At 51.8% G+C, this 23,405-nt stretch overlaps 6 protein-coding genes across 6 annotated transcripts; all 6 read left to right on the top strand.

The window, feature by feature from the left end:
- Positions 1-1,941: 1,941 nt before the first annotated feature.
- On the top strand, positions 1,942-4,078 carry UCRPA7_3969 (putative phosphorus acquisition-controlling protein; the record flags this gene model as incomplete). Its single annotated transcript, XM_007916513.1, has 3 exons — positions 1,942-2,529; positions 2,585-3,266; positions 3,612-4,078. The coding sequence occupies 3 exons, from the start codon at positions 1,942-1,944 to the stop codon at positions 4,076-4,078; spliced, it is 1,737 nt and encodes a 578-aa protein (XP_007914704.1).
- Positions 4,079-5,008: 930 nt separating this feature from the next.
- UCRPA7_3970 (putative heterokaryon incompatibility protein) lies at positions 5,009-6,266 on the top strand (the record flags this gene model as incomplete). Its single annotated transcript, XM_007916524.1, has 2 exons — positions 5,009-5,309; positions 5,359-6,266. The coding sequence occupies 2 exons, from the start codon at positions 5,009-5,011 to the stop codon at positions 6,264-6,266; spliced, it is 1,209 nt and encodes a 402-aa protein (XP_007914715.1).
- Positions 6,267-8,144: 1,878 nt separating this feature from the next.
- Positions 8,145-9,368, top strand: UCRPA7_3971 (putative hsp20-like protein; the record flags this gene model as incomplete). The annotated part of the gene is made up of 1 exon (XM_007916521.1): positions 8,145-9,368. The coding sequence occupies one exon, from the start codon at positions 8,145-8,147 to the stop codon at positions 9,366-9,368; it is 1,224 nt and encodes a 407-aa protein (XP_007914712.1).
- Positions 9,369-10,596: 1,228 nt separating this feature from the next.
- On the top strand, positions 10,597-12,841 carry UCRPA7_3972 (putative sister chromatid separation protein; the record flags this gene model as incomplete). Its single annotated transcript, XM_007916493.1, has 2 exons — positions 10,597-12,083; positions 12,211-12,841. 2 exons carry the CDS (start codon positions 10,597-10,599, stop codon positions 12,839-12,841), a joined length of 2,118 nt encoding a protein of 705 aa, XP_007914684.1.
- A 3,211-nt stretch (positions 12,842-16,052) lies between these two features.
- On the top strand, positions 16,053-17,471 carry UCRPA7_3973 (putative hemagglutinin-related protein; the record flags this gene model as incomplete). Its single annotated transcript, XM_007916522.1, has 4 exons — positions 16,053-16,367; positions 16,416-16,655; positions 16,726-17,365; positions 17,422-17,471. 4 exons carry the CDS (start codon positions 16,053-16,055, stop codon positions 17,469-17,471), a joined length of 1,245 nt encoding a protein of 414 aa, XP_007914713.1.
- A 4,330-nt stretch (positions 17,472-21,801) lies between these two features.
- On the top strand, positions 21,802-23,099 carry UCRPA7_3974 (putative major facilitator superfamily transporter protein; the record flags this gene model as incomplete). Its single annotated transcript, XM_007916498.1, has 2 exons — positions 21,802-21,816; positions 22,335-23,099. The coding sequence occupies 2 exons, from the start codon at positions 21,802-21,804 to the stop codon at positions 23,097-23,099; spliced, it is 780 nt and encodes a 259-aa protein (XP_007914689.1).
- Positions 23,100-23,405: the final 306 nt, after the last annotated feature.

Consider the following 23,405-nt stretch of genomic DNA (forward strand, 5'->3'; position numbering starts at 1 on the left):
GTTTTGGTTTTGAGGCCTGCTCTTGGCCTGGTTCAAAAGAGGCAGTTCAGTTGGTCGCATGTCAATGAATGCCAACCAACTGCTCGCCCGACCGACCGACTGACGATCACGCAAGACAAACGCCGACGGGGGAGCCCACCATCATCGTTAGTCATCCCGGCTTTTGCTGCATCAATGGCAGGCCGATCCGCAATGCTCCGGGTCCCTGGGGAGCGAGGGGAGCTGCCCACAGTCCCCGCCGTTCTGTTTTTCCATGTCTGTCTATAAGATACATACATACATGCATATATATATATATACAAGACAGGTAGAGAGGTTGGATGGGCGGCCGGCCGGCGGAGACTCGCGTGAGTTGCGGGACGCCTTATTCTAGCTCCGTCACTAGAAGGAGGCCGTCTGGGAGAGGAGCAAGCCAGCAAGCCCACGTGCTCGATTGCCTCGCTCTGTGTCGAAAGTTGACGACTGGAGCTCCTACGCTATGAGAAAATTTCTACCCGCGATTCAGGGTCCCTTCTGCTGAGAGGGAACTAGCCGGTGTCATGGGGGAGCCCACAACGGCCGGCGTTAGAGCTTATAGCTGTGGAAAGGGATTTTTGACGTTTTTTTTTTGAGAAAGCTACCGTCCATTAGAGCCGGGAACCCAATCAGAAGTTAAGTAGACGATGGGAGTTGAAGAGTCAAGGCAAGTGTGGGCGAAAGCATCTAAGTGACCATGATTATTAGAGTATCTGAAGCGAATTGATTGACTGACTGGCCGATCCAAAGTGAAGAGTCTATCAGCCTTGCTGATCAGATACGTCAGGTGCATGCAGCCTGTTTGCTTTTCTTTTTTGGCCGTCGCTAGAGAGGAGATCACCGCCAGAGCGAGCATGTCTTCTAGAAACCCAGCACAGGCATGCCTAGGTAGAGTCTGCAGCGACTGCATAATACAGACAGGACCAGGACTACCGCAGTTGGTATGGTGAGTTCATCTGCACTAGCGCACAGGCCAGTCGTCGCAAATCTGACCACCGCCCGCCTCCTACCAACCTGAAGTTAGCGCGGGACTGCGATCCCCCCTCCAACCTGCTTGCAATGCAGTATGCAGTATGCAGCGTGCAGCATGCACCAGCAGACCAGGCTACCTGACCTGCCCCAGCCCACCTCCACTCGTCACTAAAGTCGAGTTTGCGCGCGCAGTGAGAGGAGAGTAGCTCGAGAGTAGGTAGTGGGTAGTTAGGTACAGCACGGTAACAATGTGAAGTAAGTGAGTGAGTGAGTGTGTGGGTGGGTAGGTGGGTAGGTGGGTTAAGAAACAAGGTCGGCTTTCTCACACCCACCCGCCGCCGCCCGTTCGCTGCTGCTAGGTAGACTGTAGACCGTACTGCACTGCATAGGAGGAGTCTCCAGCCTACAGTCTACAGTCTACAGTCTATCTACAGTAACGTTAGTAGGTAGGTATTCCACTCCGGGTCACCCTCCACCCAACCAACCATCTTCTCTCCTCCCTCCTTCGATTCGACTCCGTCGGCATCCCGTCTCCTCGGAGCTCTCAACCTCTCCTACTCACTTCACTTCTTTTCCTCCATCTTCCTCTCTCGAGCAGGCGCGGAGAGAGAATACTCGAGACACCATCGCCGCCATTGAACGACATCATTCGTCACAAGAAAGAGAAGGAGAAAGACATTGACGTTCGTTAGCGACTCGAAGCCCGCGACCGCCAATCGCCGTCGCCGTTACCACCCGAAGCCGATTGCGCCCTCATCCACCGTCCTGTGATCCAAGACATTCCAACCCCAGTGAATCACTCGCTTCGTCACACGCCCCAGCGCCCGCCGGACCTCTCGATAAAGAATCGTGCACTCAATCGCTTGATACCCGCGCAAGGAGAAAATTAGTTTTATTGCGTCGCAGGAGACAATCGCCAGGCTGGCGAGTCTTCAGTAACACATCCTGCAACCAATGGCCATGATGAATTCCCAGGGCTGGAACAGTCCGGGCCACGGCCTGCATCCCGCCCCCGAGGATGACTTCCAGCAATTCCTGGACATGAACAGCATTGGAAACCTCGGCGACGGACTGCAATTCGATTTCCAAGACTACCAGAATGCCAACGGCCACCAGCCCATCATGGGCGGCGCCCCGCCGCCGCGGGAGACTATCGATACGCCCATGACGGGCACGGATGGCCAGGTGCTCCTATCGCAAATGGACCCCGCGATGCATGCCCAGATGCCCATGAGCACCGCGACCTCCCATCCTTCCATCACCTCCACCATGCTGCCCCCCTCGCATTCGCCCGGCGATGCCATCTCGGAGATCGATGCTCAGATCCAGTATCTGCAACAGCAGAAACTCCAGCAGCAGCAGCGCCAGCTCGAGGAGCAGCAGGCCGCCTACTACGTGCGCCAGAGCCGCATGGTCCCTCCGACTCCTCAGAGTCTTGAGATCCAAGCTGGAAACAATCAATTCTATGTTCCTCCAGACCACACGCCTCATCAGCATGGTGGCATGTATGAGAGCTACCAGCGCCTCAAGGACCAGCATGATGTAAGTTAACCAACAGACGTGTGCTATCCAGTAGCATTCACTAATGAGCATATAGATGGCTTTCACTCCTCTCGTCTCACCCGCTGTGACGCCTCTGGAGAGTCATTTCCCCGTTGACACACAGTTCACGGTTCCTGGTGCTTATTTCAGCCCTCTCACGTCTCCTGCGCTTCATGCACAGAATGAATCAATGGCAGTTTTTGACCATAGGATATCGGCTGCAAACACCAGCTCCCCTGATGAGATGGACCTAGAGGCGGTGCCCCCTTCTCTGCCCGCACCGAGTCTAAGTGATGTCTCCAAGAAGACCAGGAAAGGCAATTCAACAAAATCAAGGGGCAAGGGCAGTGTTCGACAGTCACCAATCTCAAAACCGCAGAGGAAAAAAACAGGATCTACCCCGTTACTCAATGGCCAGGTGCTCAGCGGATTAGCCGAGGGCGTAGAGCAGCCTCAGGACCAATCTTCGAAGCCAATACAACATCCGGCTCAGCCAAAGGGTCAGACGCCTGTCTCGATGGGAACGACCGATTCTGAGAATGGATCTGTATCACCCGAGAACCTCTCAGAGATGCCGCCTCCACCCCTTCCCAAGCCGAGGTCTGCAAAGCCTTCTCCGTATATGCAGCCTCAGAACAGTGCTGCCCCGGCCGCTCCACACGTTTCCCTGCCCGGCAAGCCTTCGCCAGCGACACCTGCTTCCCTCATGAAGCTCACATCACCAAACGCAAATAAAGGTACCACTACCGGCTCAGCAGAGTCGCATGAGATGGAACACATTGAGACTTTTGAGCTGCCAGAGTCTGTGAGCTCCAGCAACTTCTCGAAACCGCAACCCGCTCCTATCAACACCGAATCACCACAATTGCGCTCTCCAGCTCTTGAAGGCGCACCGAAGACACCGTTCCAAGCACTTCCATCCCCAGTGTTTGCCAAGCCAACTGGACCTGCCTCCGCCAGCGCAAGTCCGCAACTCCTCCCAGGTTCCTCGTCAACCACGCCGAACCTAAGAAAAACACCACAGTTGGCGCCGAGGAGTAGTAAGAAGCGGGCTAGCATCAGCTCGATTCACGTCTCCCCAGCGCTAAGACCCAAGATTTCGCCAAACATAAAACCTCTGCTCCCTGGAGGCTCAAATGCAGAAGACACGGCTTCCCGTCTGCTAGCATCGAAGTCCAACTACCAAAACATTCTTGAAGGCAACACCGTCCCGGGCGTCTCCTACCCGAGCGAGCTATCGACCAATCTCACCTCGAAACGGACGTCGCACAAGATCGCCGAGCAGGGCCGGCGGAATCGGATAAACTCCGCCCTGCAAGAAATCGCGACTCTACTCCCCAACCTCCCAGGCGTCGAGAGCAAAGGCAGCGAAGGCGACAGCGATAAAAAGGACAAGTCAGGGAACGCCCCCAACAGCAAGGCGAGCACCGTGGAGATGGCGATCGAGTACATCAAGCAATTGAGACAGGAGGTCGCAGAGGCGAATAAGAGGGCTGAGGAGGCGGAGAAGAAACTGGCAACATCAGCAACAACAAAGGAAACGGCTTGATAAGAGACAAAGCTAGGATGGAAATGGGAAATCGGCAACATTTGCTTATTTGGGGCAGGCAGCTAAGCAGCCACGGCGTTTTTAACATCTGGGAGGTTGGGTATATGCGCTTCTATCTATATTCGGGACAGGCTCTCTGATATGGGCAATTGATCTGGCAATCTAATACACCAGCGAAAGGAAACAAGATATTTTCGGTATGGGATGGGACGGGGTTGGGATAGGACGGGCATGATGCAAGCGAGATGACGATACACGACGGTGTGTCACGAGTGGCACTTCGACAAGGAGCGAGCGAGCGAGCGAGCGAGCGCATGCTAGGTCGAGGCGGAATAGCATTAGGAGGAAGGGTGTTTAGGAGGCTATTTGGTCATGTTCCTACCACATTGTTCTTCTTCCAGAGCAGCGCAAGTAAGGTAGATATGGACTGGCTACAATTTCTAGTTCCATGTGGCATTATATATGTATACACTACACTACACTGGCAGGGATTTATCCATGTAGATGATTGGCCCTGCCGAGCCATCAGAGCAATCTGCAAATCAAATCTGTAGACATATATACAAGCAGACATGTATAAGAAGGCTAGGGCCGGCGTGTTGCGTCGTGCTGCTAGACCTGTTACATATGATTGGTAATGACGAAGGGTTGTTGGTGTATGTGGCTTTTGAATCGTGCGTTTCGATAACAAAGTGCTGAGCAGGCAGGTGCTGAAGTGCAGTCATGTTGAGGATGAGGGTTGATTGGTGAAGAGGCATGCCTCTCGTCCTCCTACTTTTCGGAGCTGAGAAACGGTAAGTGCCGTCTGCGAACCGACTGGCGATGGGCATGTCAGCCAGTCTATCTCTGTGTTTACCAGCACAAGTAAAACCAAGGGGCTACGAAGGTAAAGTTTCGAGATGCGTTGTCCGCCTGTGGTTCCTAACTCATATGGCGCTCTGTATCTCGTGTGAGAACATCCAGCTGCCGATCGTCACAAACGGCCAGGCAGCAGACGGCCACGAGCTGCACCGCAGCGTGGCCAAGCTTACGGCATCCGCAAGAACCTGCAGGCTATGTGCGCTGTTTCTGGATGCCATATCGGGAACCAGGCTCAAGGGCATTCGACATGACGCAGTCAGGCTCTTCCCGTGGGCTTCCGATGCAGCAGGAGATCCGGTCGGACTGTCGCGCGTGTTTGTGCGTGTTGGCGACAAGGTCGGTCGCTTTGTGAATGTACATGCCGAGCCAGGTGCGAGTCCCGATGCTTGATGCAATAGTGTATCATTGACTGTTCTTAGACAGTGCTGCCGCGAGAGCTGGATTCGCGATTGGGCGGCCGATGTCAGCGCAGTGCGACTTTGAGCTTTTGCAGCAGTGGTTATCGAACTGTTGCACCAACCACTCGTGCTCAATCGGTAGGCCGCCCGAAGGACTGCCCGCTCGGTTCATCAAGATAAACAACGAGGGCATGGTTCCTGAGCTGCACCTGGTCTCATCTCGGGATGTCTCGAGTCGCTACGCTGCCCTCAGCTACTGCTGGGGTGGGAACTTCACAGGCATCAAGACGACCAAGGCGACCCTCGAGCAACATCATACTTATATCGAGCCCTCTCGGCTCCCGAAGACGATACGAGATGCAACTCAAATCACAAGAGCGCTTGGTATTGAGTATCTATGGGTCGATAGCCTATGCATCGTCCAAGATGACCAAGAAGACTGGGCCGCCGAGTCCAAGCGGATGGCGGCACTATATCAGTCAGCTGTCGTTACGCTTGTTGCGACTGCTGCGAAAGATGCCAATCAGGGTTGCTTGTTCCCCAGAAATGTGACGCGCGACAGCGTCGACGTGCAGCTTTCGGTAGATATGGCCAGAGATACGTCCAAGGTCACGTTCACCAACCACACCGGCTCGATCGCCGATGACTTCCTCGAGAGCCCCTGGAACAAGAGAGCATGGTGTCTCCAGGAGTACGTCCTGTCGCCCCGGATGCTGCATTTCTTCGAGAACCGCATCGTCTGGCAGTGCCGGGGGACGCTCTCTGCAGAAGACTTCGTGGAGCTCCGCCGAAGCGCAGGCGCAGGCGCAGGCGCAGACTTCCGCGTGCAGCACATCTTGACCACCCCGTCATCCTACTTCTCCCTACGGCCTCCTGCAGATCTTGAGACCTGGTTCAGGCTCGTGGAGTACTCTCCACGAGGAGCTTGACGCAGCCCGGAGACAAGCTCGTTGCGCTTGCCGCGTTGGCGACATATCTGCGCCCCCATCTCGGGAGCGAGTATGTTTCCGGCCTGTGGCTCAAGTATCTTAACAGGAGCCTGCTCTGGCTGTCAAAGGACAGCAGAATGCAGACCGCCACACACCGGAGGGCTCCTTCGTGGTCTTGGGCTGCTCTGGACGGGCCTGTGGCTCATCTGCACAGGCTGCAGTCTCCGCTGCCGAGTCTCGAGTCGACCATTTGTATTAGGGAAGGTCCCGGCGGCGGCGCCGGCGGCGGAGCTGTCGAGACCTCACCGTTGCAGCCTCTGTTTCTCGCGGCCTCTTTACGGGAGATAACGCGGTCAAACTCACTGATCAAGCATTCTGACATTGACAAGGTGGCCTCCGCCCATGTGAAGGAGGCCTTGCGTGAGAGTCGCAGCTTCCAGGCGCACTGCCTCTACGATGCGGACGACAGGGTCTGTGGATGGGCGATTTTCGACCAGGAGGATCTCCGGACGGAAGAACTCTTCTGTCTACACACTGCCAGAATGACTTATAAGGGCGCTTTTCAGAGCTACTTCGTGCTTGTGGTGACGAGGAGTAGGCTATTGAAGGATGGATTTGAACGTGTTGGAGTAGGAGAGGTGTGTAGAGAGGACTTTTTCAATGCTGCTCAGAAAATAGATGTTAATCTTATTTGATAGTATCAGAAAAGCATAGTACAGAGGACCATCTGGTCAGAGAGAAGATGGCGAATAGGAAGTGAGTGTATCTATCATGTCGACTCCCTAGGTATGAGACAAGGCGGTTGCGGTCATTTGAAGACAGCTAAGATGAAACAACGATACTGAAGCGCCCCATGATAGGGCTCTTCTGTTAATGCACGATATGCCAAAGGTAGCATGTATTATTGGCTCAGAAACAATTCGGTCGAGACCAGTTACTCCCAAGTGGCCAAGAGGCCTCACGGGTAGTCTCAGACTCATCGTCGGACTGCCGATTTATGTGGAACTTCTGGCTGCAAGTTCGTGAATCGTCTTATGGCTTCTTTTCGAATCGAATTGATGCCAGCTGAATGTACCGAATTGCCCGGTATAACCTCCGACGCCAGTCTCGGGGCCGAGGTGGCCGCTTGCTGTGGCTTGCGTGCGCTAAGTTACCTAGAAATGCTAGAGAGCCCAGCGTCAGCTCGGCACTCGGTGCAGCTACACCACCGCCCGCAACTTACAGCGGAGGTTAGGGGACTTGCAGTCGAGCCGCGTACGCATTGCGGGGACGCGTGGCGAAGACATGCCTGGCCTCAGAGGTGTGTGACTCCCACCACCCCTCCAACATAATGTCTTACAAGCGAAGAGCCTGTATTATGCATAGACATTCGAATGTGTTCTAACAACTTCGAATCAGATATCAGGTGTACGTACGCGGACTGCGTGACTGCTCCTGGATGGCCCCAACTAGTTTTGAGATCGTCCGAGTCCTCTAGCAAGACGGCGCAATGTGGTTTGCTGGTCCGGCGGTGGCGGGATGGGACTTATCGCCCCCCTTCATTTGGTTGTCCTTCTTCCGCGCGGTAGTTAGCTTGTGAGGTGAGCCATGTAAGTGAGTTCGCCTAGTCAAGGCATGCTCGCCTACGAGGCGACTGTCGTCTGAGGTGTTCGTAGTTACGCACCCTCGTTCTTGCCTTGGGGTTGGTAAGTCCTATATAGGCTTCACTTTATCCTGTCTCTGAGACTGTTCCTGTTTCCTTCTCTTCTCTTCTCTATCAATCTATTGATTCCGACATCCTCTCAAAGTCAAGGACTTTACTTTCATCACACTATCACCTACATCATCAACAGATCACTCCTTACAATACCTACATCAGCAAATTCACAAACAATCAACATGGCTTGGAACGGCCCCCCTAACTTCAATCACGCATCCGTCCCTTTCTGGGACTTCATGGCGGCCCTAGACCCCAGCCACGCTCGCGGCGCTGGTGTCGACCACACTGGCCCTGAGTTCCCCGGCATGAATTTCGGACCCGGCTTCCCCTTCGGCCCAGGCGGCTTCGAGGGATGGGGTCGTCGACGCGGCGGAGGACCATGGCGCCACTGGGGTGGTGAGGACTGGGCTGAGGGCCCATGGGGCCGTCGAGGCTCCTGCAGGGGCAGACGCTTCCGCCGAGGCTTCCCTGGCGGCGCCCCTGGCTCTGGCGATGAGGAGCAGCCTCCTCAATATACCGACGAGGAGCGTGCTGCTGCCACTGGCGGCGAGGAAAACGACAAGGAGATGGGCGGCATGAGCGGCAACGAGAAGCAGGACTCGCCCGCCACCCTGCGCGACGAGACGGCCGACCCGCCTGAGGAGATCCCCGACCCGCGTGAGCACCGACGTGGCCATCACCACGGCCGCCATGGTGGCGGTCCCGGCCGTCGTGGACGTGGAGGCTTTGGCTTCCGCGGCGAGCACCCTCATGGACCACCACACCACGGACCTGGCTTTGGCCCTGGTCCCTTCGGTCGTGGCCCTCATCACCACCACGGCCCGCCGCCGCCTCCTCCCTTTGGTGGCCCTCATGGACCCCATGGCGCTGGCTTTCCCTTCGACTTCACGCCTCTAATCCAGGCTTTCGCTAGCCACCCATACGCACAACAGGTGCGCGAGTACCTCGAGCGGGCTCAGAACGCCACCGGCAACGACACAACCAACGACCGTGCCGCAGCCGAGAACGAGGAGAGCAACGATTCCTCCGACGAGGACGTCGAGTCCTTCGCGCCGCCCGTCGACATTTTCGAGACGGCCACGTCGTGGGTGCTGCACGTAGCGGTACCAGGCGCCAAGAAGCAGGACGTGGGCGTCAACTGGGACGCGGACAAGAGCGTGCTGGGCGTCAGCGGCGTGGTCTACCGGCCCGGCGACGAGGCCTTCCTCCAGGGCTTGGTGAGCGGCGAGCGTCGCGTCGGCCTGTTCGCGCGCGACGTGCGCCTGCCGCCCGAGGGCAGCGAGACCAAGGACGAGGTCGACAGCGAGGGCATCGCGGCCAAGATGGAGGACGGCGTGCTGGTCGTCACGGTGCCCAAGGTCGAGAAGGAGTGGACCGAGGTCCGCAAGGTGGACATTGAGTAAGGGGCATGGGCATGGGAATATGCCAGACAAGGTTAGGAGGAAAGGGGCAATGGCGCATGGCGCATGGTGGACAACTCATGTCACATAATCACTCAGCGAAGCGTGGGAAACGAGTTTGGCCCCGTGGGATACGGCTGGCCTCATTTTTGTATGTTAACGGTTTTTGGATTTCGGCTGGGGAGCATGAACAAGTGCTCCCCCTATCTTGAATAATAACTCCACGAGTTTTTCATTCATTCGATCGCTTTCTCAACGACGTTTCGGGCTTCTGGATATCGTGACTGCTTCTCGTACAACAAACAACACACAAAAAAAAGGTAATGATGCTTTGGATCAAATAAGAAACCACAAACAAAAACCAGAAAAAAAAAAAGAGAAAACCTCAGAAAATACACAAAAAAAAACCCTGCCGTTTGGCAAAATATTACAGTTCAACCTTCAATATATTGCATGTGACTTTGATATGATAATGACCCTCATCAAATACTGTGACGTATGAAATATAGCCCAACCAATGTGTTACCCCTGAGCATGTGAAGGCGAGGCCAAAAGCTCATGGGTTAGGGGGACGGGAGGCAGCCGGGGGTGTTAGTTCGCCACCCACCCAAACGGCTAGCCTAGACCATGACTAATCGATCATGTGGCGCACTGTGGCTTGCGTGCACATATTCTCCGACGGGGAAATGCCTTTCAAAAGGTCCTTCCGCGGTGGGCTACCACTCTAGCACCCCTCCAAGCGCCAATTTCGAGCCCAGGTTGCCACTGACAACCGACCTAATGGTGGCCCCCAAGCTTTCTTCACTTGCGTCAGTCGACATCGACCATCCACCCACCGGCTGTCCTTTAAAATAAAATCAACATCAATCTCATCTCCCCCGCCAGCGCATCCTCCGGTTTTCCCTCCTACACGTTTCGCAAGTCACGATTGCGACGGTGCAAAAAGCCTGGGATTGTCTGGAGAGCGCAAGAAACCACACAGCTTCGGGCTTGTTTTGCTATTCCCCGCAGTTGGGAGAGAGCGTGCTTCAAGGCGCCTGCACTCAACCTTTGATGCTGTCATCGGTCGCACATTTCTAGGAATTGATTAGCTTTGAGCAACACTGCATCAGCTGTTTCCCACAAGCCATCAACCCTTGATCTCGGCATCGGCGATTTTGCTTTGTGTGCTTTCCTCGTGACATTCATCTCACTTAGTCTCCTGCCATTGACCTAGCGACTTTGCGGAAAGATGTCTGACACGGAGAGCGTGGACTATCTCCAGGGCGGCTTTGACCCATGGTCGCTGACCGTCCCGCGACTGCGCTCCATCCTCGTCACCTACAATGTGTCCTACCCAGCGACCGCCAAGAAGCAGCAGTTGGTCGACCTCTTCAACGATAAGGTGGCGCCACAATCTAAGAAGATCCTGGCGCAGCGCGCGAGGGCGAAGCGCTCCAGCTACGGCATCGTCGACGCGGAGAGCTCGCAGGACACGGCCATCTCCACCGACGACACCCTCATGCCTCCGCCGAGTACTTCCAAGCGGGCTAGGTCCCCGCGGAAAACCTCCACTCGAGTTAAGAAGGAGTCGGAGGAGCCGGAGCACCTACCCGAACCCGTCGCCAGCCCGACAAAGCGCAAGGGCAGGGCAAGCAGTCGTCAGACGCCGCTCGCGTCGGACACCGACACAGATTCGCATGCGGATGGCAGGAGATCTGTGAGGAAGCCTCGCCGCAGTGAGCTGCCGCCGCAGGTCAAGGTAGAGGAGTCTGACGAAGACACAATTGTCAGGCACTCTGCGGACGACGACACTGTGTTCACCAGCGACAACCCATTCCAGAGTGGAAGCTCTCCACCGCCGGTACCTAAGACTCCAACTAATCGTAGGAGAACTGCTGGTGTGGAATCGACCGCAAAGAAGCCTGCAGGCTCGGCGGCAAGGAGAAGAACGGATGGCCCGGTCGCTGACGACGCTACTTCGCATTTCTCCAAGTCCTTCGAGATCCCCGTGAGCAGATTACGCTCAAAGACGCCGGAGGCACCAGTTGTCGAGGCCGGTGAAGAGTTCACGCCGGAGGAGCAATTGGCACTGGAGGAGGAAGAGCCCACCAGGGCACAAAATGCTGTGGTACCTCAGAGGCGGTCAAAGAAGCGATCGAGCTTGACAACGCCGCTTTGGGTTTTAGCCACAACGTTGCTGGGCGCCTACGCGGCTTGGTACAGACAAGAGAAGATTGCCGTTGGCTATTGCGGGCTTGGGCGGCCAGCTACGCAAATCATTCCTGCCGACCTCAACTTCGATATTCCGGACTGGGCTGTCGCCTTGGCGGAGCCGCAGTGCGAGCCATGCCCGCCGCATGCCTACTGCTATGAGGACTACTCCGTTCGATGTGAGGACGACTTCATCCTGAAGAACCACCCACTGTCTCTCGGCGGCCTTGTTCCAATCCCTCCGACTTGCGAGCCCGACGGTGAGAAGGTCCGTCGGGTTCAGGCCGTGGCAGACAAGGCTGTTGAGGAGCTCCGTGAGCGCCGAGCAAAGTATGAGTGCGGAGAGCTTGAGGAAGAAGATGGGAAGCCCGCAACCCCATCCATCGCTGAGCCTGTTTTGAAGGAAACAGTCAGCGAGAAGCGGAACAAGAAGATGAGCAAGCAAGAGTTTGATGATTTGTGGGCGGCTGCCTTAGGCGAGATCGAATCTAGGGAAGAGATCCAGGTCGAGGCAGAGACACAACCGTAAGTTTTATCCTCCCATCCCCTTCTCAGGTTGCACCGAGCACATGTCGCAGTAATGCGTATCCTGGAGGACCAAGATTTGAAGAGTACCTGACAAGCTGACTAACCAGACATGTTTTCGATCCAGAGACCCTGCCACCGGCGGAGCCGTTCCAGTTCTCCTCTCGAGCACCTCTCTCTCTCGCGTTCCAATCACCTGCGCGGTCCGCCGCTCCATCCGCCTCGGGCTGGCAAGACATCGACTCGGCATTGGGGCTGTAATAGCTTCGATCCTGTCTTTCTTGTATGCACGGTCTACATACCGCTCATATCGCGCTACAGCGGCTAAGGTCCCTGGCCTTGTCAACATTGTCCTCGAGCGTCTCGCCACCCAGAAGGAGTTGGCGTACGAGGATGGTGGGGAAGATGACCCGTTCCTCTTCCTGCCGAATTTGAGAGACGATGTGCTGCGTAACGTGCACAGCGTGTCAGAGCGCGAGCGCATCTGGCAGCGGGTCCGCGCCGTGGTTGAGCAGAACAGCAACGTGCGGACGGGCCAGCGCGAGGGCCACAATGGCGAGGTCGGTCGGGCCTGGGAGTGGATCGGCCCTAGCAGTGTCGCTGACACCAGCTTCCGACGCCGACGGAGTGGGAGAGTTTCTTGGGGCCCGGACGTCAAGGGCGAGGACGAATCCCCTCAGCCTCAGCTCGAGATGTCCGAGAACAGAGCCGGTATTCATCGCAAGTGGGATGAGCCCGGCTCGCGGCCCATTTACTAGTTTTGTGGCATCACGCTGCTTTCTTGTCGAGTAGAGACTCTAGGGGGGAAGGAGTCTGAATTTGTCCTATCTCTTTTGTAATTACCACCTCTGGGAAAGACTATTCGATTCTCCCACTGGCGTGCTACGCGCGCCACCTTACTTCACATACCCCCTTTCGTTAGCCGAGACATGTCTGGCTACAGACCGGCGTTGTGGGGAATTTGGCAACGGTGGCTATGGATTCTACTGTATGGATACCACACACAAGGAAGCAATAGGCAGAATGGCCCTCAAATTCAACATCTGATCAATTACTTGCTTGTTTTGCTTCTTGAGTGATTCGTATTGAAAGCCTTGTTCTAATTTGACTGTTAGCCCGAGCATGTGATGGAAAAGTCCAAGTAGACATGGGGATGAGATATGATGGGTGAATACTTATAGGTTTGGTCATTGTAGTTAGATAGTATCTGAATAGAATTTCACCAATCCGTAAATCTACTGCTATTCAGTGTGAACTAAAGAGCATGATCCATGGGAGTGTTGTGGGTACATGCTGTTATCTAAACTTTTGTAGTGAATAGCAAAGTCTGATATTTCTTTCTCCGAAGCATACAATGACTAATTTCCATTGAAATAAAACTACCTCGCAAACTAGCCAAACATTTCATCCGTCATTTAAATCATTTGAAGGATACATACAACCTCGTAACCGTATTCCTGCACATTTACACTATAGCTCGGCGAACAACTGATCTCACATTTCAGGCTCTGCGGCTAATTTGACCTGCTCAACATCACTAAAGATGGACCTTTTCATGATGCTCCCACCAGAGTTTCGTCTACACATACTGGTATGTGTTCGTTCCAAACGCTTCATATTACAGCTTATTCGGGCTTCTCCTATCATGCTTTATCAGTACGCTGAATCAAGAGCATTCATCACTATGAAAATATTATATGCCGACTTCGACGACAAGATGATTCAGGATGCTGTAGGAATCATCACATTTCCTTCCTACGACCCCTACGACATGTACAACATATACCCGACCAGCGATCCCTTTAACTCGTGGAAAGCACAGCTACTCCGCAAACCCCTACAAACAGATCACAATCTTAGCAACGAGCTCGAGAAACTTCATGGCAGATTACTACTCTTTATCGAGGACTATCTCACCAAGGCAACTGCAACCTAACCCCCCTCGGAACATTCTTTGCCTTCCTGAGTTATCACTCCATGGCCGTCTCGTATACCAAGACCAGGAAGTAAGCCTCAGGTTTGATGCTGCCTAGCTAAAATGTACAGAAGGAGACGACTATTCAGAGCGTTTCTGCGGTATGAGCTTCTGTGTAAGCTACAAAAGTCGGAAGCAATGAACTTGAACACATTAGTAGACCGGAAGCTACCACCGTCAGAATGAGAAGCCATCCGCTGTGTGAACAAGTATGTCGAGTCCTTGTATGGGGCTATATTTGCACAATCAGGAAACTCCTGGCTCCCGGAGATCCCGACTGGCTCCATATCTTCTCGTACCACATCGAGACTATTATTTCCAGACAGTGTCTATGTCAATGCTGATATTTATGCTGCCGATCTGGCGCGTTTCAGGATCTTTGAATTGAAAATCGTACCCGAATTGGCATGCTTCGGTTTTGATCTTGCTGCAACTTTTCTTCGTTACACCACACTCGGATTACATGGATTGGATTACCTTAAGCTATGGTTTAGGAACTATTTCAATTTAATCTGGGGGGTAACTACTCCAAGCTACATAGAGAGCTTTCATGGCCGTGTTGATCCAGATGATCAGTACAGTGAGAAATACTCAGGAATGTAATGGGAGCTTCGTTCTCGTGGTTCTGATTCATCAGGGCTTCTTCAAAAATTTGTACCGACAACGAGCCTGGGTATTTCTCGAAGACGACCGTTTATATCCAACGTCTGCTACGTTACTACTTTTCCCTACGGAGACGACACTCGAAGAACGGGCCACCGATGCACGGCTGTGGGAGGAGTGCTTCCCAAACAAAGATATGAGGACTTCACATTGTTCGCAAAGATGGTATGTTGAGCAGCGTGGAGTATTCCATAAGGGTCTAGTGGGTAGGAAATATCCAGGGTCGAATCGGGATTGCGAGTGTATAGCCCTAGGACTGGAGAGGAAGTGTGAATGCCAGATTCCAGGGATGGAGATGCAGTTTCCGGTTGAGTGCGGAATCCTTTCCTGGGCTCAGACTCATATGGAAAAACCGTCTTTCGGAGAACTGGCTCGTTTCTGGCATGACCATAAGGATCTATGCTGACACATCAGAGGCATGAGCTGCTACTAGTGAACACTACCTTCCTCTCGCCTTCCTCGAACCAGCGTGACCATATCCTTTGTAGGGTTCATAGTTGACCATTTTACCACTTTATCACATCATTCACTATGCCCGTGTATCTAGCACTTAGACTTTTTGAAACTGCCCGTTGCTACTGCTTGTGAAATCCATGCAAATAGTGTACGGTGCTTCCGATGTATTCTCCCCTTTTGCTCTTCTTTTCATCTTTTCAACTATTTCTAGAACACTGCAATTTTCGAGGAGTAACTGGCTGGAGTCAACCCAATGCTCATCCCGGGCTTTTCATCTTGGACGACCTCAAATGAGAAGTATACAGGTAGGTGTTCAGGCTGAGTTTCTATTTCCACTGTTTGGCACGAATTCCCCTCAAGTTGAGGAACGTCAATGTGTTGGGCACTTTACTTACATGAGTGAGCTGAAACAATTTAATTAATACCCACCTAGAAATTGACGCTGACGATGCGCGCGCATATGATTTCTTCTTTAGGTAATCGAGGCATTTCATGCCAACATGCCGTAAGCGTCATTTTCGTACAGCCCTTGTATGACCTCTGCTACTCCCAGCCTTGCAACTATGATTGATTGTCTTCTGCAACTCTCCAAATTTCTTTTACGTTTCCTGCGCCTCAGCGGGCCCGGGTTCACAATGAGAATCTGAAGTTTCATAGGCTCGCTGGTCGATATGCGAATTCGGCCCCATGTAACCCACAGTCAGCTTGTAAGCAGAATGCTAGACTCGATGCGAAGTATCCATCCCTTTTCGGATGGAATCGCGACTAGAAATTGTATATAAAGTAGATCATATTTGAGATATATCCAGAGGAGTTTACCGCTTTCTGCAGCAAATAGCCCGTTTACGACATAGACCGACTCTTCAACATCTGTAATGATTTTTCCAGGCGTTGTTCTGCAGTTCCTGGTCTTGCCAGTCGCATTGGCGGTTACTGTAGACTATACGGAGCTCAAGGATAAGAAAGGCAATGGCATTCCTGACTTCAGCTTTTGTGGCTACCATGCCTCGAATGATCCTCTTCCTGACTCTCATCGAGCAGCAGCAGTCACGATTCAAGCTGCTAGCGGCGACCAAAGCAAGCAGATTCAAGATGCATTGAACAACCTTTCTTCATCTAGCGGCGGTGGTGTCATCGCGCTGGCACCGGGCGACTACCATCTCAACTCTGGTCTAACCATCCCCAGGGGTGTAAGCTTGAGGGGAGCTGGGCCCGGAAAGACAACTTTGCTACCAAAGAGCGGGGAGTTCAGCGTGATCACCATGGGTACCAAGGTCTCAAATCCTAAGCCCGGCACTTCATTTGCAATCACGGACAAATACGTGCCTGTCGGCGCGACCAAAGTGACCGTCAAAGACTCGACAGGGTTGAAAGTGGGACAGAATGTTTGGGTACAAAGGGCCGTGACGGCGAAATGGGTGCGCGCGAACGGGATGGCTGATCTCGTCCGGGACGGTGAACATCAGACCTGGCTCACAGTGAGTGAAAAGAACTAGGCTCGTTGGAGAGTACATTGGGTGGATTTTGCTGACTGGCTTTCTTTGGCAGCCTCAAGATACTGTCTACCAGCCTCGAATTGTCAAAGCCATTTCGTCCAACACAGTCACACTAGACATACCTCTGACTGACCAACTTGACTCCGCTTATATGTCCCCCAAGCTTGTGATATACACGCCACCATCCGCTCCCTCTGAGCTCGGTGTTGAGTCCATGAGCATCACTCTATCCCCCAGCTGCTCAGGCAAGATCATAACCGACAACTCATGTCAGGGAAGCGCCCTGACAATCCTTCCATGGGTCACCGACAGCTACGCGCGCGGGCTGTCTATTACAGGTTTCAACAACGCCGTGAAGATCGGACAAAATTCTTCGAGGATTACAATCCAGAGCGTGTCTGTCCACCGGGACCACGCCACAGATAACGGCGCCGGCTATGCTGCCGACATTGCCATCTCCGGGACACAGGTTCTAGTTATCGACAGCGGCACCAAAGGTGCCGCAGATGCTAAATCATTTCCCATTGTAACACAAGGTCTCATCCCCGGCCCCAATGCTGTGGTACGCCATTTCGGACAGCAACCAGTCATGCAAATCCAGCCGCACGCACACTGGGCGCACGGCCTGCTCGTGGACAACACGACGGCGACGACGACGCTCATCAACCGCGGCACGGCGGGCAGCGGGCACGGTTGGGCGATCAACAGTGGAGTGGCGTGGAATATCAATGGGGATTATAACATCCAGAGTCCCCCGCTGGGGACGAATTGGGGAGTTGGATGTCATGGTGGGAGTAGGTTGAAGGGCAATAATGGGACTATGGAGGAAGAGAAACGATCGGTTGAGCCTGCGAGTCTCTTTGAGGCTCAATTGGCTGCTCGGGGTAAGGCATGATTTGTGGTGATCTTGCTAAAACACCGCATTGAACGTCGACGCTCAAGCCAGTTTGGAGGATGGAGACGATAGATGGATTATGGACGCGAAAACGAGCCATATCGTTTGAATATTGACACAAGCTACTATAAAAGCAGGACCTCGTGCGTGAATTTATATGACGATGTGTGGCACTAGTGCGATTGCTATCAAGATAATAACCAGGACGTGTAATCCTACATGCAATATATGTTGGCCATCTGGCGCGCCTTGGATAGCCTTCCAATCTATTTTACCCAAGTCGGTATATGCCTAACGTACACCAACACACCAAAAACACGCATATTATACTTAGCTACGAAATAAATTAGTCCGAATGTAGTGTACTTCAACATGATTGGGTTTGGCTTCGGGTGATCACAGGGCTAGGTTTTGGGTTCAACCGCACATTCCCTGTCTCTGACCATCACCCTGTCTGATGTGAACATGACAGAACACTCCCGACGCACAACTTCGGGAAATTGGACAACAACTTAAACATACCTCCAAAGCCCAATTTTAAGGACGACCATTTCCTTTCTCCGTTCCCAGCTGCAGAGCATCAAGGCTCTGAGTATATAGGTGAAGACTTGGCGCACCCTTTTCACCATGATTTTGAAAGCAACGAAAGAGATCCGGAAATCACTCTCGCTCTCAAATTTCCGCATCTCTGTGCGACGCAACACTCTGTCGCCGGACAACTCGGCTCGCGATATATTTGCAAATGTCAGGTGACATTTACAAGATTGAGCAGTCTTCATCGCCACATCAGAGATCTCCAAAAAAAAAGGCAGCGAGTCTTATCCCTGCAACAGATGTTCGCAATACCAAGGCAACCGTGCTTTCAAGCGCAAAGAGCATCTCAAACAACATCTTGCTCATGCTCATAGGCTTACGCCCACCGAGTCCTCGGCGCTATTTCCCACATCTGAAAACCGTATGTGGCTCATCCCAGTATGTCACGTCTCGAATTGTGAAAAGCATCGTGATGAATCATACTTTGAATTACCACACAATACTCAGCAGCAAACTCGACCATTCATAACTCAGTCGGAGTATTCCAAGTATATGAAGGAGATCCATGATTGGACCCCACATCCTTGCAATATTATTAGCTGCAAGAGAGTCAGGGGGAAGGGCTTCTTGAAATTTAGTAAACTTGTCGCTCATAGGAAGAAAGAACACCCCGGTTCTCCTGATTTAGAGGCGCCCCTAGAATTGCCCTACAATCGACCTACAATCCCATGTGAGGAATGTGGCAGGCAGCTCCGACATTCATCGATAACGAGACACCGCCACGTATGCGTGTCTACAGAATTTGCAGCGGCTCAGAGATTGATGCAAGAAAATGAAGCCTCCAGGCGACAGTGATTGGGCTATTAAAATGTATTGGGCTTTTCAATGGCGATGAAGAGTGTCGTATGTGACGTCAAACCATTCAAATTCTTACTGCAATGTCATCAGGACCTTTTCTTTCCCTTTCGGATAACATGCTATTTTCTTTCGCGAATCTATTCATTGGCTGCTATACCATAGCTCAAATATTCCTTGACCAAGTTAGAGTAAATTTTACCTTCTATTTTGCTGATTGCTGTGATTCTCGATCTCACCCACAGAGACCGGAATATAAGGGAATGCCAAAACCCTATTTTTAGCATATATTTTTCTCGATTACTCAAGAATGTATAGTTTTCCGTGATACCTCGAGTACTCACAAGAGCTAAGAACTCAGTCATCTTAGCTGCGACTTTGTTGTAGAGTCCTGGATTAGAATAACTGCCACCTAAATGAGTTCATGGTTTTGCCGAAACCCAAATGGTATCCATTGAGAGGGCAATCCGTCGATCTATCCAGGTCCTCCTATGTAGCGACGATGCGGCTTTTGTCGGAAATACCATTGAATTCATGTGAACTTGTCATGAAAATAATGACTTGAGATATCTTCTATTTAATGGCTGTTTGATGCAACAACAATTCACCACTTCTGCTTCTAAGCCAACCTCACCTTTCTCTGTACTCTAAGATCCTGTTAAGTAGGCACCAGAGATCCTACCTAGGGAGCTCAGTTACAGAGACATGATAGCCATACCCAAGCTTTGGTAGCGACATAAGAAAGTTGGAACATTCTACGTGAGCTAGCAATCTGCCTTCTAGGCCTACTATTTACAGTCCACTTCTGGAGCCTCTCTTAGCTCTTATAAGTTGCTACTTTTTTGCTTGTAATTTACTCTGCAGGAATCTCAGTTGCTATAAATGCTCTGATTTTTTCAATAACCTCCTTGTTCTTCTCTAAGTGGACGCTATGATTTGCGTTCTCCACAATGAATAACTCAGCGTGTGGGATTCTCGAAGTAATGAGTATCGAGTTTCCTGGATAAAAGTAAGCATATTTTCGATCGGTGTCGTTAAAAATATATTCATGTTTCTTACTTGGCGGACATATCCAATCTTTATCCCCAACTATCACCAAAGTCTTCGCTTTGATTTTAGGTAGGTCGTCTCGGTAGTCAAAATATTTTTCGTCTTCCGAGTATAGATCGTCTACAGCCAGTTAGACTTTAAGTCATGTATTTGCATGTCGAGATAGCGAGAACGGAGAGATGCTTACTATGTGACTCAGCATTGTATACATTGTCTAAGCAACTCCTTAAAGCTGCATTCGGATCAAATGCCTCACTATACAAAGGCGACATGGCAAGATGTACTAGTTGAAACTCTAGATCGCTTTCAAAAGCCCCGAAAACTTTATTCTTTAGCATTCCAACAGAGAAGCTAGGAGCTTTGTGTAGCCTGCTCTCAAGTACTTTGATAGCATCTTCTTCCTCTAAGCCGTAACTATATCATTAGAATGGGACTCTTCATATCAATTGGTGGTAATAGGGGCTTATCTCACGGTGATAGCTGGGCGCAGTTCCACGTAGAATCAAGTATCGGACCTTTTCGGCGTATTTGATAGCGTAATGTTGGGCCAAGAAACCACCAAAGCTTCCTCCACAAATAATGGCTTTCTGATCATCACTCGAAAACTGTCTGCGAACCTCTTCGATGTCATCTACAATTTGTTCGAAAGTATATGGCTTGGTTGAAGAACTCTGCCCATGCCCGCGATAGTCAAAGGATAAAACTCGATACTGGTCTGCCAAAGGACTATAAGCCTTGAAGTCTGATTTGTGATCTCCTGATGTGGGTTAGTAACCTGCTAGTTGGCTATCGCAAATGGTCTATCTGACTAACCCATCCCGCGCCCGCCATGTAGTGTTATGAACAATGGGGCGTCCTTGGGTCCTGACATCCGATAAGCAAGGCGGGCGCCATTGATATTCACGTATTCCACCATTCTGCGACCAAATTGGATGATTGTTGACTATACTCTTCAACAAGACCGTATATCTCATATAGAGGACCATCCGTGGATCTCTGCCCCTGGTTCTTAACATTTATGAGGAGATCGTTGTTTGCACGACGCCGACGAGCATGATTTGGAAACGAAAGAAGGCTAGTCGGGTGTGTCCGACTGCCGGTTGATCTACCTCGATAACATCGAGAGGCGGTGTGGGGTAATTGTCGGGTTGACCCGACATGACTAACCCAGATAGGTGACAACTCGAGGCTTGAATGCTCAAAACCGGGTCTTGCTGACCCTCGATAACTCTCAAGACGGGCAAGTTGAAGCAGCTAGCTAGCTTTGCGTGCTTGCCCCTTCAAAGTTCGCGATTGATTGAGGGGGAAAAGCTTGCTAAAGCACAGACCGGGACTGATAACCAGAGATACATAAGATCGTCCATAAAAGGTGCCAGATTACCCAACGTTTAATGTGCTTTTACCTTTCAGAGATCTATTGAGAATATGGTGGTGTGAAATCTATCAATCCAGATGACAAAAGACATTACTTGGCGTATCTACTAGTCCTCGTGTGACCAAGACTCTAAGCAACCCTTGCCAAGATGTCAGCGACATATGAACTCCGCGCCGCCGAGACAAACTCTAGCCGTATCGGTACAGGTACGACGCCGGTAGACGACAAGCACTCACCCCACCTTGACGAAAAGCCGGTCCGGTCTCCAGAGCCAACACTGGAGCCACGATGGTTTCACTGGCACGAGCCCAATACGAGCAAGGAAGAGAAGAGGCTCATCTTCAAGCTTGACTGATTTCTGCTCTCCTACTCGTGTCTTTGCTTTTTTATCAAGTGGCTTGACAGCAGCAACATCACGAATGCATATGTTTCCGGTATGTCTGAGGATCTGGGCTTTGGCCCAGGCAACGAGCTCAGTTGGATGAACACCTTATTCAACTGTGGCAACCTCATCGGCGCCCCCTTTGCCAATCTCATCATTACCATCGTACGACCCCGCTACTGGCTACCGTCCTGCCTCATGACATGGAGCTTCTTTGTCTTGGGAATGTATAAGTGCCACACGGCTGGTCAATTCTATGCGCTGCGGTTCTGCTGCGGGTTGTTCGAGTCGGCTGCCTGGCCCGGTGTACAGTGGACGCTGGGATGTTGGTATCGAAAAAGCGAGCTGGCCAGGCGGTCGTCTCTTTTTGTCGTGAGCGGCGTTCTGGGCCAAATGTTTTCGGGTTATCTACAGTCCGCCCTTTTCAGCGGTATGCATGGCAAAGGCGGTCTGGCAGCATGGAGGTGGCTTTTCATCTTTGACTTCCTCTTATCCATCCCCGTTGCCATTTATGGATTCGTACGTTACCCAAAGCATTATTGACTCCCTGAAAACTGACCCATGTGCTAGTTTTGCTTCCCAGATACTCCTGAGAAAACCACTGCTTTTTACCTAAACGAGTGGGAGCGCCGCCGAGCCTGCGAGCGCATTGAGGAGGAGGGTCGCAAGCCGGTCGGCAAGATGGATTGGACAGTGGTCAAGCGAATCGCAACTTCGTGGCAAGTGTACACCTTTACAGCTGGTTACGCGCTCTGGACACTCACGGTAGGATCTTACGTGATGCAGTATTTTACGCTGTTCTTAAAGTCGACGCACCGCTACTCTGTTCCGCAAGTGAACAACATCCCCACATCGATCGGCGCCGTCAATTTCGTATTTATGATATCAACTGGTTACGTCGCGGACAAGATCGGCAGGCGTGGTCCTGTCTGTCTTGCAGTGGGATCCCTCCTGGCCTTCTGTTACATTATTCTCACGATTTGGGATGTACCCCATGGCCTCAAGATGGCTGTCTTTATTCTGTGCGGATGTTATGGCTGCTTCACCCCGTTACTAGCCGGGTGGGTTAACGAGGCTTGTGGAGGTGACCAACAGAAGCGAGGCTTTATTCTCGGATTCATGACATCAGTGGGCGGGGCCGTTGTGATTCCATTCCAGCAGTATCAATTCCCTAGCTCGCAGGCACCGCATTTTAAACAGACGCACGGCTGGGCTAGCGGTTTGGTCTTTGTTATTGCTCTGGCTCTCTGGACTGGCCTGGCAATTCCTGTTTTGCAAAAATGGTCGAACCGCAGGGTTAAGACTAACGAGGAAGATGACGAGGGCCCTGTTTGATAGTGTATCGGTCGTTAAAACCAACTACATAGGGTGAAGATTAGTTATATGGGTTTCCAATCATGTATAGACTTTCAACATCAAATATCTTACCAATGATAAAGTCATATACACATAGTTGCCGATGGTTGCTAAAGAAAGAGTGGATGAGTATAAGCAAGAGAAAGAGTAGCTAGCTAGCTAGGAGATTGAAAATAGTGAAAAGATATAAGAAATTAAAAGCAGGGGAATAAGGTTTTATAGATTTTGAGAGACGATAGGTAAGTTCTTATCAAAGGAGCCTCTTTGTAACGGGCCAGATAGATA

This window comes from Phaeoacremonium minimum (assembly GCF_000392275.1).
Source record: "Phaeoacremonium minimum UCRPA7 unplaced genomic scaffold PA7_03_scaffold_299, whole genome shotgun sequence".
NCBI classification, from domain to species: Eukaryota; Fungi; Ascomycota; class Sordariomycetes; order Togniniales; family Togniniaceae; genus Phaeoacremonium; species Phaeoacremonium minimum.